This window comes from Leptinotarsa decemlineata, unplaced genomic scaffold, assembly GCF_025532065.1.
Source record: "Leptinotarsa decemlineata unplaced genomic scaffold, Ldec_3_MD MMD2_tig00000218_RagTag_RagTag, whole genome shotgun sequence".
In the NCBI taxonomy this organism is placed as follows: Eukaryota; Metazoa; Arthropoda; class Insecta; order Coleoptera; family Chrysomelidae; genus Leptinotarsa; species Leptinotarsa decemlineata.
In genome coordinates this window covers 989,610-1,002,434 of record NW_027412545.1, presented here as the reverse complement: position 1 = coordinate 1,002,434, position 12,825 = coordinate 989,610, and the positions used below count along the sequence as shown (strand labels likewise).

At 35.7% G+C, this 12,825-nt stretch overlaps 1 protein-coding gene and 1 long non-coding RNA gene across 2 annotated transcripts; one reads left to right on the top strand and one right to left on the bottom strand.

Annotated features, from left to right (window-relative positions):
- Window positions 1-852: 852 nt before the first annotated feature.
- LOC141481595 (uncharacterized) lies at window positions 853-8,669 on the bottom strand. Its single transcript, XR_012465050.1, has 3 exons — window positions 8,600-8,669; window positions 2,572-2,719; window positions 853-985 (listed from the first exon to the last, which is right to left on the bottom strand). It is a non-coding gene; the product is annotated as an uncharacterized lncRNA (long non-coding RNA).
- Window positions 8,670-11,592: 2,923 nt separating this feature from the next.
- LOC141481588 (uncharacterized) lies at window positions 11,593-12,429 on the top strand. The gene has a single exon (XM_074173336.1). The coding sequence runs from the start codon at window positions 11,593-11,595 to the stop codon at window positions 12,427-12,429; it is 837 nt and encodes a 278-aa protein (XP_074029437.1).
- The last annotated feature ends 396 nt before the right edge of the window (window positions 12,430-12,825 follow it).

Below are 12,825 nucleotides of genomic sequence, written 5' to 3'. Positions count from 1 at the left end.
TTTGTATTTTTTAAATTAAAATCGTTGTGAGAGCTACCAGAATTGCCTCCGCGAGCTACCGGTAGCTCGCGATCGACAGGTTGGCGACCACTGGTCTAACTGATATACCCATTATTTTTTTGCTAACAAATGCGTTTTGGTAGTCGTGACTATTTGCCATGATTTGGTATGGAATAAACTATAATCAAAATTGATTCAAGGGTTTTTGTTTGAACTTAACAAAAAATAAATAATAATTGCACAAAGAAACTTTCCCTCAGTTATCTCAAAGGTGCGATTTTATTCCATCCTTTTCATAAAAGAGGACGTATGCTTCTCCACTCACAAGCGATTTTGGTGAAATTGGTGACACGTGTGAATCGTTGTATTTGTGCCACGCGCCAGTATACGGGTGTCTGCAGTATGCTGTATAATGCTCTCTGTAACTACTCCCACTGTGATTCAAAAGTGCATATTGCGTATAGATTATAACAAGTAGCCACATTTTCTGCTGCAAAATTGTCCATATCCATTCCTTCTATGGGAAATTCGATGACATCATTCAATTTGCCTCCAAATCTTTCCGGTGGAGAGAATCTTTTTAAATGAATGTACATTTATATTTACATAAATGATTTACAGCTTCTACAGATAAGGAGCTTGCTATCAAGCTGGCAGCATTTTTGAAGAAAGTAATTTTAAGTGTACTTCCATCCGTTCACATTCCGTCTCATGACCCTCTTGTTTTTGATCACAACCTATCTTGGCATGGAGACATTGGCATTGCCATATATATATATATATATATATATATATATATATATATATATATATATATATATATATATATATATATATATATACTCTGAAATAAAAGTGAATTTTGGCCACCACGAGTGTGTAATTGAAAATTGCATTCGAGTCACTGTCTTCACTGAATTGTTCAATTTCCAGACTCCAGTTGGGAATTCCGTACCATACCAGGCTGGTGACGTTTAAAGTACCACTGCAAAAAAAATCATCATTATTGGTTATACCGCTGACTTTGTGGTGTGAAATCATTTTTGTTTCTATTTTGAAAGGTCTCAAAAAAGGTACGATTGATTGGATATAAGTGGAAATTATCAAATTCATGATCAGTTACAAACCAATGCCTGGTGGCCAAAAAACTCAACAGCAAATGGGTAAGACGACGTTCTCAGGTCTGCAGAGACAGGTTTGCTAGGCTACCTCCGGCGACACATGCACCACATCGTCATCAGCTAAGAAAATTTTTCTAGACTTTCCTCCTCTCCACATATTCCTGGAGAATGTCTAGATAAACAACAACACAACTCTGCAAGTTGCCAATTGCACGAAACAGGTTTATGCGGAGCAAAACCGAATAATTCGTCAGGAGATGCATTGAATTGATTACTGATAATCCAATGACATATTTTCATATTCATCTGGACGTTCTTTTGCTTTGATGATTCGGGCAATTAAATTAATTCTTGTTGCCTATTATTGTGTCAGTTGTAGATAAGTTGGTCAAGTGCAGAACAAGCAAATAATTCAAAAAAGGTTGAGTCAAATTTTTCATTTCTTCTGAGTTAGTTGTATATATCTGTATCTGTATCTGTAGAGTAGGGAGGTTGAGTGTAAGCCCACGCACTTAGGCCACATGTGACCCATTGTACATCCTCCCGAGGAGTTGTCCTCCTAGGTCGTCGTCCATCCTGTCCTTTCCAGGAAGGTGGACAGGTCGCTGGGAGACATCTCCTTTATATCGGCAGGTGTAGGCCAAGACTCGCCGAACACACACTCTCTTATTAACGATAACTCCGGGCACTCGTACAGGACATGCCTAACAGTCTCATCTTCCTGTTCACACATCCTGCATAGAGGTGTGTCCACTAGCCCCATATTATGTAGGTGTTTCCTTAGCTGACAGTGGCTAGTCAGAAATCCTACTGTAAGGCGTAGATTTTTCCTGGTCATCGCCAGATATTTCTTCGGCGCCAGCTTCCCAGGGTCGCCCAAGGTGATCCTGGCAAGATTACATCCTTTGATATCTTCCCATCTCTTTAAAGATTGTATATCAACAAAGTTGATATACAGTATGTGTCAGAGATATTCACGATATTGAAAACACATTTCATTTCTAGATCTTACTTCTTCGCTTCTAACCTCAGGAAAAAAGTTATTTCTGCTTAAAATCGGGAATATGAGAAGGAAGTGGAAATCGTAACTCGTTACAAAAAGTTGTATAATACAATATTTTGATCAAATGTTCCCGAAAAATTTTCCCAAATTTGACTAAAAAAAACTTTTTTTTCATAGTGTATTGGTAGAAATAATGAAAAAGTGTATGAGATGATTGTAATATCTAATATATTCGCAATAAACCTAAAGAAAGTACTACCCGAAGACATAAACAGTTCATCACACTGAAATATCATCATTCGATAATGAATCTGTTACACTGCACAATCAATGAAAAACCAATTTATTTCAAAATACTATATCGAATATTTTTCTGGAAAATTCCTTAAATTTCAATGAAGCCATTTGTATCGTACATGGAAATAAACAATAATATAAAGATATTACCTGGCAATGCCAATGTCTCCATGCCAAGATAGGTTGTGATTAAAAACAAGAGGGTCATGAGACGGAATGTGAACGGATGGAAGTCCACTTAAAATTACTTTCTTCAAACATGCTGCCAGCTTGATAGCAAGCTCCTTATCTGTAGAAGCTGTAAATCAAAAGTCTTTATTATTTTTGAAGAGATTGCTTTCGATGAATAATTCCATATAATATACTGGGTGCTTATTAAACATGCAGCAAAACATCAAAGGTCTATTCCTTGGACCATTCTAAGGATATATTCTACTTTGATAAATTTTGATAGGGCGCCATATTTGGAAGATACGGGACGAAAAAATTTCGACATTAACAATTTTGGTAATTTTAAAATTATTAATGTAGCCGAAATAAAAGTATATCGTACTACACTGGACCTACCAAGTAATACGAAATCTGACAATTCCGTTGGTACCTATCAACAACTCCAGTGGAAGATGTGATTTGAGAATTAGGTTAATTGCTGGTTGTAACGCAATCAGAAACGATCCTGGTGTTTTTGAAAGAGTTCGGGAGTCGATGAGGAGAAGATTGGATTCTTGCATCCGAGAGGGGGTTAGTCATTTTCAACAGTTCTTGTAGATTAAAAAACATTACATGTAAATTTTGAAAAGCAATTGTTATTGCCGAAATTCTATTTCGTTCAGTATCTTCAAAACAAAGCGCTCTATCAAAAATCATCAAAGGACAAAATATCCTCATAATAGTCTAAGGAACAGTCCCTTGAATTTTTGCCTCATGATCAATTACCACCCTGTTTATATATTCAGGATAATTCATGACTGGATATATTATATGAAGAACAGTACTTTGGGGTCGCTAAAACTCGAGAACGGCTGGACCGTTATACATGGAAGTCCAGCGAAGGTTTAAAAGGTTAATGAATAAGAAAAAATAATAATGATAATACATTTTTAAAATAAATAATTTTTGTCTTTATTCGAATAGAATAATGAGTATTGAAAGTTGATATTTCATCAATAAAAATAATAAAAAACTCAAGAACGACTAGACCAATTTTAATGTTTTTGCCTTTTCGTATTTGTATTCGTCGGGAATAGAATAGTAAGTATTGAAAATTGATATTTTATGAATAAAAGTAATAATAAAAGAACTCGAAAACAGCTGGACCACTTTTTATGATTTTTGTGTTTATGGATTTGTCTTCTTCGTGTATAGGATAATAGTATTAAATATAAATCATTAATAATAAAAATAATAATAATAACGGCAAGTATCGGCACAAACTTCGACAGATCTGGTCATCGGAACTGTCGGGGAAGAACAAAGTTGCTGCAATAAATATGCTTACCGTTCCAATCTTACTCTACTCGTTTGGAGAAGTGAAGTGGACTTTGGAGGAGCTGTATCAACTCGACGTAAAGACCAGAAAAGTGATACATCTCTATAGGAGTTCACCTCCCAAATCGTCCGTCCCGCGGTTGTACTTCCCTCGACAACAGGGAGGATGTGGACTTTTGAGTTTGGAGTGTCTACATGACAGAATGGTGCTGGATACAGCCTGTAAAGTCGTCAAGAGTTCGGATCCCCTTCTCTGCATGGTCCGTAATTGGAGCATTTCTCTTCAGTGCAGCTGCCCGAGCAGCTGATGAAGTCGGTTTAGTGATCGACACTGAATGAGCTGACCACAACTCTGTCAACGAGTTGGAACCCGTTCAGCGAAAAGCTCATATAAAAGCCACAGAGATCACCTCACTGCTGCGGAAACACAAGGATGGGGTCTTCTTCAATAACATTGGAGACCTTGGCTTATCAAAGCGCCTGACGTTCTCTTTTCTCAGGTCAAGTGGGCTTAAGTCGGAAACTGAGGGGTTCATCATGGCTTGACAGGATGGTGTCTTCAACACCTTAGTCTACCGCAGTCGCCTAATGGGTATAGAGGTTTCTGACTCAAGGTGTAGGGCCTGTCGCGAGGCGCCCGAGACCCTATTGCACTTGCTATCGGCATATCCAGCATAAGCGGTCTCGGCCTATATCCATCGATAAAACGCGGCCCTAAGAGTGCTATATTACCATACACGGCACTCATACGGTAGTGACGAGATACCGGTGTTGCCTCACGCTCCGGAGAATATTGAATCCGTTGTAAGGAACGAGAAGTCCTGAATTTATTGACACTATTTTTTTCCCACCTTCACGATCATACAAGCTCATAAGCCTGATGTAGTCCTTCTCGACCACCAGATCAAGACAATATTTGTCATATAGTTTCCAGCTACTGGCGAGACGAATATCGTCAGAAAAGAGAAGGAAAAACGGGGAAAATATCGGGATTTTCTCTTCGAACTCCGCAGACTCTATCCAGATTACTCTGTCAAGATGGTTATTCTAATTATTGAATTCTTTGGTGGAATGGTGTCATCTCTACTCTCGAATCTCAAAATCATACCGGCGTGCCGCACTAAGGCAGAAATCTCAGCCGCACAGATACAGAAGGCTGTCATTTTTGGCTCACTGCGCTTACTTGAGGCACATGATTGTCGGACCCAATGATCACTTACCCCACGGTGTGGAGAGTGGTCATTAATTGATAATGCTGGCGCGCCCTCCCGAATGTATCGGGGCTTCGGGGGATAGGGCCTGACCCGCGCACACTACGGTGAAAAAAAAAAAAATAAAATCATTCAAGAATGGCTAGACCAGTTATTATGATTTTGTGTTTTTGGATATGTCTCCATTGACAGCCTTATTAGAAAAATAGTTGAAGAGAGAAGTTCCTCTTCCCAAAATACAGGAGTGAAACACATATATCACAAAATTCCATTTGTAGAAAAATGTTCTGATTAACTTGGAATGCTACTCAGTACCGAATAAATTGAAGTAGCCTTCTCAAACAAACATATAGTTAGAAAGCATTTTTCTCGAAACAAAGCAACACGTACATATTGATTTTGTTTGTACAAAATGTACATATCTACTACTCGGCCCATAATAAAGAAACGTTCGTTACTCCAATCATCAAAATCGACTCAGGAGATAAGGTAGGCACTGTATGTGAAATATACTTGAATAAAAACATACTCGTAGACAGATATCATCATAACTCTTCCTTTTGGCTTTGTTTGCAGCAAGCTAATAACAATAACTCAAATGATACCTGTCAGTGATTGCCTCAACTGAAAACTAGAAAAAACATTTTCTGAATCACGTACAGTAGGTGCATTATTATTCATCAGTTTTTTAGAATTAAAATGAAACGAGAGATTGAGGCGATACATGTCTCTTCAGTCAGTCATAACAATTTCATTTTTCAATGCAGAAAAATGACAAGAACTTGTAAGCTAGTCGCATCTATAAAGTATGCATGAAAACTGATAGTGGTGAATTTATTTACGACAAATATACAAGGTGTTCCTTAAACACATGCTAATATTTAAGGAGGTAATTCTTAGACCCATTTTAAGGAAAAAACGTCCTATGGACGTATGTCCTAAACGCCTTAACTTTTGAGATACAGGGTGGCAAATTTTTCAAAAATAATCAGTTTTTTAATAATAACTGAGATAATTTTGTAGACATCTTTGGCATATTTGGTACATATGTTCCATGCCTCAAGGCGCATTTTCTGATGTACAATTTTCCTAATTTTCTCTGCCAGTGGCGTACGTACGAGTTTTGAAATGTATATTTTTGGCGAAAAAAATACTACGCCACTGCTTTATCTTGAATTAAAAATTATTTTTAAAATCTCCATACATTCTTGAGCACATTTGATCTGCTGGGTTTTCTTTGTCCGACGCATGGTTTTCGCTCAAAAAATTAAAAATCGCTTTACTTAAGGATAAATTCCTTAAAAATCTGATGCGATATCGTGCATCGACTGAAAGCAAACTAAGAGATCAGATTTGTTGCAAAATAATTGAGGATCTAAAAGGTATTTGTTTGTTGTCAGATGCACTGTTCTCAATTAAAATTACGTCATAACGCAGCACCGCTTAATAATTTTTGAAAACATAAATTTAGTTATCCTGGAATAAATGACGTTGAGCTGAATTTATTTACTGCACCTCTTGGAAATATGGAGTTTGTCGATATGTGATTTCTTTGAAAGATTAAAAGCAGAAAAAACAGCATACCCACCATAGCAATAAAAAACGAATTCTCTGTATGTACAAACGTCAGTAGCTAATATTGATGTTGGTTTGAAGTAAGGTGTTGGTGTTAAAAACTGTCACAGCGCGTTTTGATTGATTTTGAAGTGTTATTGAAGTTATTTTGGTAGTCCGCTGTTTTTCTGAATATCAGTAAATAAGGTAAATTATACGAATGCGGAAATGGCGCAAATGCATTACGTATATGGCCTTGCCGATGGTAATGCAACAGAAGCCAGGCGCATTTATCAGGAAAGATATCCTAATCGTGCCTTACCAGATAGCCGAACCTTTTCAAATATTCATCGTCGACTTGGGAAAACTGGTAGTTTCAAGAAAGGGACTCCGGAAGGTAGACCTCGTGTAGTAAGAACTTCTGAAATTGAGGAACTTTAATTGCAAGAAATTGCAAGAAATTGGGGAACATCCTGAGACGAGTACGAGGAAGATCATTAGAACTCTGGATATTTGTCATCAAATTGTTTGGCGTATTTTGGTTGATTTTTTGTTATACCCATACCATATTTCAAGAGTGCAGGCATTACTCCCCAGAGATTTTCCACAGCGTGTGAACTTCAGTCAGTGGTATCTACAAAGTATTGCACTGAATCCGCAGTTTGAGACACAAATTTTGTTCACAGACGAAGCAATTTTTTCTCGGAATGTCATTCAAAATTTCCATAACAATCATGTGTGGGCTGAAGACAATCCCCATGCAATAACCGAAACCCATTTCCAAGACCAATTTTCGGTTGATGTATGGGCAGGAATTATAGGTGATCATCTAATAGGCCCATTTTTTCTACCAGGACGCCTTAATGGTCGTTCTTATTTACACTTTCTCGAAGAAGACTTACCTGGGTTATTGGAAGATGTGCCACTTGCGTTAAGGAATCGAATATGGTACATGCACGATGGCGCCCCTGCTCATTTCAGTGTAATTGTCCGAAACCATTTAAATACAGTTTATCCTAATCGCAAGATCGCCCGATCTCAACAGTTTAAATTTTTTTTTATGGGGTCACCTTAAAACTCTTGTGTATAAAACTCCCGTTAATACTTTAGAAGATTTAAGAGAGCGAATTGTTGCCTCGTGTGAAACTATACGAAATACGCCGAGAATATTTGAACGGGTGCGTAATTCCATGCGTAGAAAGGCGGAAGCATGCATACTAAGTGCAGGTGGCCACTTCCAACAATTTTTATAATCAGTTTTGGTATTATTACTAATTGACAAATTTGTGCTATTCGTTCAGACTTACTGTCACAAAATAAAATAAAACTCGTTTTTGTGAAAAATTAATTTTTTTGCAGATTATGTTTTCAAATATTATTAGGGAATTGGTAATGCGTTATGAAGCAATTTTCAGATTCTCATTCATTTTAGAATTGATCTAATTTCTTAATTTGCTTTCTGTCGATTTTTATTTTTTTTTGAGTGAAAATCATGCATCGAACAAAGAAATACCAGGAGATCAAATTTTCCCAAAAATTAATGAGGATTTCAAAAATGATTTTATTTTGAAAAGAAAGCATTGGCGTAGTACTTTTTCCCCAAAAATATTCAATGCGAAACCCGTAGAGATGCCACTGTTTGAAAAAATACAAATTTATGTACATCAGAAAATGCGCCTTGAGGCATGGAACATATGTACCAAATATGCCAAAGATGTCTACAAAATTATCTCAGTTAATATTAAAAAACTGATTATTTTTGAAAACTTTGCCACCATGTATCTCAAAGTTAAGGGGTTTAGGACATACGTCCATAGGAAGTTTTTTTCTTAAAATGGGTCTAAGAATTACCTCCTCAAATATTAGCATGTGTTTAAGGAACACCCTGTATATTTACAAATACTCAATTGGAAAGTTAGTCTTACCATTCGCGGTATAAACCAGCGCAATAAAAATGAAAAGTTTCAATGCTACAATTTTCTTCTTGTAGTAATTTCTCCTTGGAAAGAACACCGAAATGATTTGAAATTAACTTCGTTTATATAGCTGTTATATGCTTAGAGACGAGTCTCAATTAATTGGATATTGAAGTGGATCATATGTTGTTTGAATGTTATTCAAAAGTCAATAAATTTTATCACTATTATCTGATCCACTTCAAGAAATGAAAAACACTCATTATTTTTTATTATTACCGAAATGAGAGTGTCGTGTACAGTTTCACGAAAAGTATAGTAAAGGGAAATCAGTAAACTTCAAATCAGAGTTGTAGTGATTCGGTCGAAGCCAAAACAAAAATTAATCAAAGTTTTAAAAACAATAAAATTTAATCAAAAACTGATTTTCAGCATAGAGGAAAAAAACGACTCGAAACTCAACTACCTGGACATAACTATCGGTTATAACCACAACAAAACAAAATTTAAAATGGAAATATACAGGAAACCTATACAAACAAGTACCACCATACCCCTAAGTTCGAACCACCCACCATCACACAAAATGGCTGCCCATAATGCATTCGTATACAGAATGCTAAGAATACCACTCAGCAATGAAGCACAGAAGATGGAACGGAAAATATTATACTAAATAATAGCAAACGACAATGGATACACCCAAAGGACAATAGATAAATTAAAAAATAAAATCACATTCCTAAAAACAATGAAACTAGAGAAACTCCAACACAAAGGATATTACCTGATGTAACCCAAATACAGGCAAATTTAAAGAGACATCCGAAAAACAGGAGAGAACAAATACCTTAACTTAGGCGTTCTAACCGTATAAATGAACAAACAAGAAGATAAAACGTTCAGTTTGAGTAGAGCCATGAAGTACAGCCTGCTATCGAAAGCATATAATATATAGAAGTTATTAAAGCTTCAAATCCTTTTTGTAAACAAATGTTAATATTAAAATACTGAAAATAAAGAAATAGTCTTAAAGAAATTATAATTTGAAATAGAAATATCACAGACAGAAAAAATGCGACCATCTCTTTTCACATATGCGTGGCGAAATGTGTACCTAAATACTTTCAATGTGAGATTTTCAATATTACAAAACAGTCAGGTGTAGGGTAAGATGTACTTACTGAATCGTAACTGCTATGATCTGTTACGTTCATCAGAACATAGTTTGAATCAAAATAATTCGAATCGAATCCATCGACTAGCTTATGATTCAGAATCATTATATTTATTTTTTTATATATATACATAGAAATGTTCCAATTTCTGTTGAGCAATGAGCTTTTGAACAACTTTTGACGAAATAATATCCACAGCTCCAACAGTATCCATTAACATATCGTACATATTTATGAACTCTTCAAGAATAGGCACGTAAAAGCAATACTGAAAATTGTGTACCTAATCATTTTAAAGTCCAGACCCTTGAATGGAACAACCGATACTTGATGCTATACAATGGCTTTCTCAAGCAGGATTTTCATAGTGGAAATCAAAATAAGTTTCACTAATAAGTTTAAATGATTTGATGATTTTCAACGGTTTTCAATAATTTGAGTTGTGACACTGTTAATCTACATTTTCACTTTAATAAAATAAATGAAAACACTTTTATGTAATTTACACTAGTTATTTCATTTTTACGGTCGGTTTCGTTTTTTATCTCATGTCAATTAATTTCCATGGCTTCCAACCAATTCATTTTCTTCTCTTTCTCACATATGTGTGTAATTTTGAGATTATCTTCAGTTTTGTGCAAGATTCATAATACAAGATAAATAAAGATAATATCTCAACGTTTGTTTGAAGGTGGTTAACAATGTTTCGAGGTGTATTTCATCAGTTCGGACTTTCATTGTCTAATATAATATAAATTGATTTGAAATCCCTGAAAAAAATAAAAGGATTAACCGAAAATAACAATTTTATCAAAACAAAAAACTGAAATTACAAGGAAATAACATTCAAGCTACAACCAGAAAATAAAAAATTGAAATATCAATGAAAGCTGAAAATTAAAAAAAAATATTAACAAAAATGAAAAATAAAAATGAAAATTAAAAGATTCCGAACCAAGTTACGTTACGACGTTTCGATTGTTAGTATCTGTTGATTATTTGATTAGTTTTGAGTTATTAATTTATTTTCTTGATCTTATTACCGTTGAATTATTGTTGTTATGGTGTTATTGAAAAGAAAGAGTTTCAATGTAAATTTGACATTGTCAATAAAATAATTGTCCTGACGAAAAGTGGATATTTTCTTGGCACGAAAGTTTGATACGAAATAACATTGGTGACCCCGACGTGATCGCGAAATGGAGGAAGAACAAAAATTGAGCCAAAGACGCACCGCTGGTTTGAATAGAAGCCTATCAACGGATTATATTTTGCCACAAAGATTCGGTGTTCCGCTCAGATTTGGTATAACAACAGCAGTAATTAATCCCCTCATAAGTAGGAAGTAAACACCAAAAGTTTAAGTGCAGATACAGAAAAGTGTATGGCAAAAATTACTGTAAACTATATCATCAGTTGATACATAAAGACCTACCTTCTAGAAATCCGGAAGTTAACGTCAACGAATCGTCAATGGAAAATAATTCTGAAATAGTTTGTGCAATGGAGAATATATCAAACACCAAAATTTTATTGAGGACAATTCCAGTCAAATTATGTGAACCGAATGGACATTTGTCAGTTTTGGCATTATGTGATGAAGCATCCACGGTAACGCTGTTAGACCAGGAGATAGCTGATAAATTAGAACTTTCTGGTGTATCAGAATCACTTTGCCTTCAGTGAGCAAATGAAAATCATTCGATACAGCAAAATTCAATGAGACTGAACTTGAAAATATCAAAAACTAATGATGATGGAATATTCACTTCGAAAGGAGTTCGAACTATTGGAAATCTGTCACTTCCAGAACAAGAAATCAGAATGGCTGATTGGAGAAAATATTCTCATCTGAAGGATATCCCAATTCAGGATATTCAACGAGAAAAACCTGTCATCCTGATTGGACAGGACAATATACATTTGATATTACCCAGACAAATACGTTGTGGATCAGATAACTTACCTGTAGCTACCAAGTGTAAATTAGGTCGGTCACTACACGGTCCAAGTCCCATCAATGTTGAAAAAATCTTCAAAGCCCATACACTGCATGTTTGTGAGAAAACAGAAGCTTTTGACGACATTGAAAAACTCATAAAAGAAAATTTTGCAACAGAGTCTTTCGGAGTATTAGTAACACCAGACAAGATGAGCAAGGATAATAAGAGGGCAATGACTATAATGGATACTACCATTTGTTATACAGGAGAAAGATATGAGATAGGTTTGTTGTGGAAAAATGATCATGACATCCTACCAGAAAGCAAATATATGGCCCTACAACGACTTAAATGTATGGAAAAGAAATGCAGTCTCGACAAAAACTTCGCCGAAGCCTACTGCCAGAAAATCAATAGTTACATAGAAAAGGGATATGTTAGAAAACTGAAACAGGAAAAAATTCTCACAGACAATCCACGTCTTTGGTACTTACCACAATTTGCTGTGAATAATCCGAATAAGCCCAATAAAATACGCCTAGTATTCGATGTAGCCGCCACGTCAAGAGGAGTAAGCTTGAATAGTAAACTGTTACCTGGACCAGATCTATTGAAATCTCTGTTTACTATTTTATGGAAATTTCGCCAACGACGATTTGGATTTTGTGGTGACGTCAGAGAAATGTTTCATCAGATTCAAATTCGTGAACAAGATTAAAAGTCCGAGAGATTCCTATGGCGAAACTTAGAAAGTGAGAAAGATCCAGATGAATATGAAATGATGATGATGACGTTTGGCGCAACTTACCCTCGCGTATGTACCCAGTTTGTGAAGAACTTTATTGCTGAAAAATTTTGTTCTCATCCCGAAATTCAGAACGCAATTATCAACAATTTTTACGTAGACGATTACTTGGATTCCAAGGATACGGAACAGGAAGCACTTTATACTATCTCAGAAGTATGCAAGGTACAGAAGAAAGGAGGCTTCGAAATAGTTAATTGGATGACAAACTCTCAGATTATACGAGAAAGACTCAAATCTGAAGCTGTATTGGCCCATTCAAGGATCATTGGTGAAACTTCATTCCATCGTGTTTTGGGACTTTGGTGG

Coding starts and splice junctions, on each gene's coding strand:
- LOC141481588 (XM_074173336.1), top strand. CDS start 11,593: ATGGCTGATTGGAGAAAATATTCTCATCTGAAGGATATCCCAATTCAG.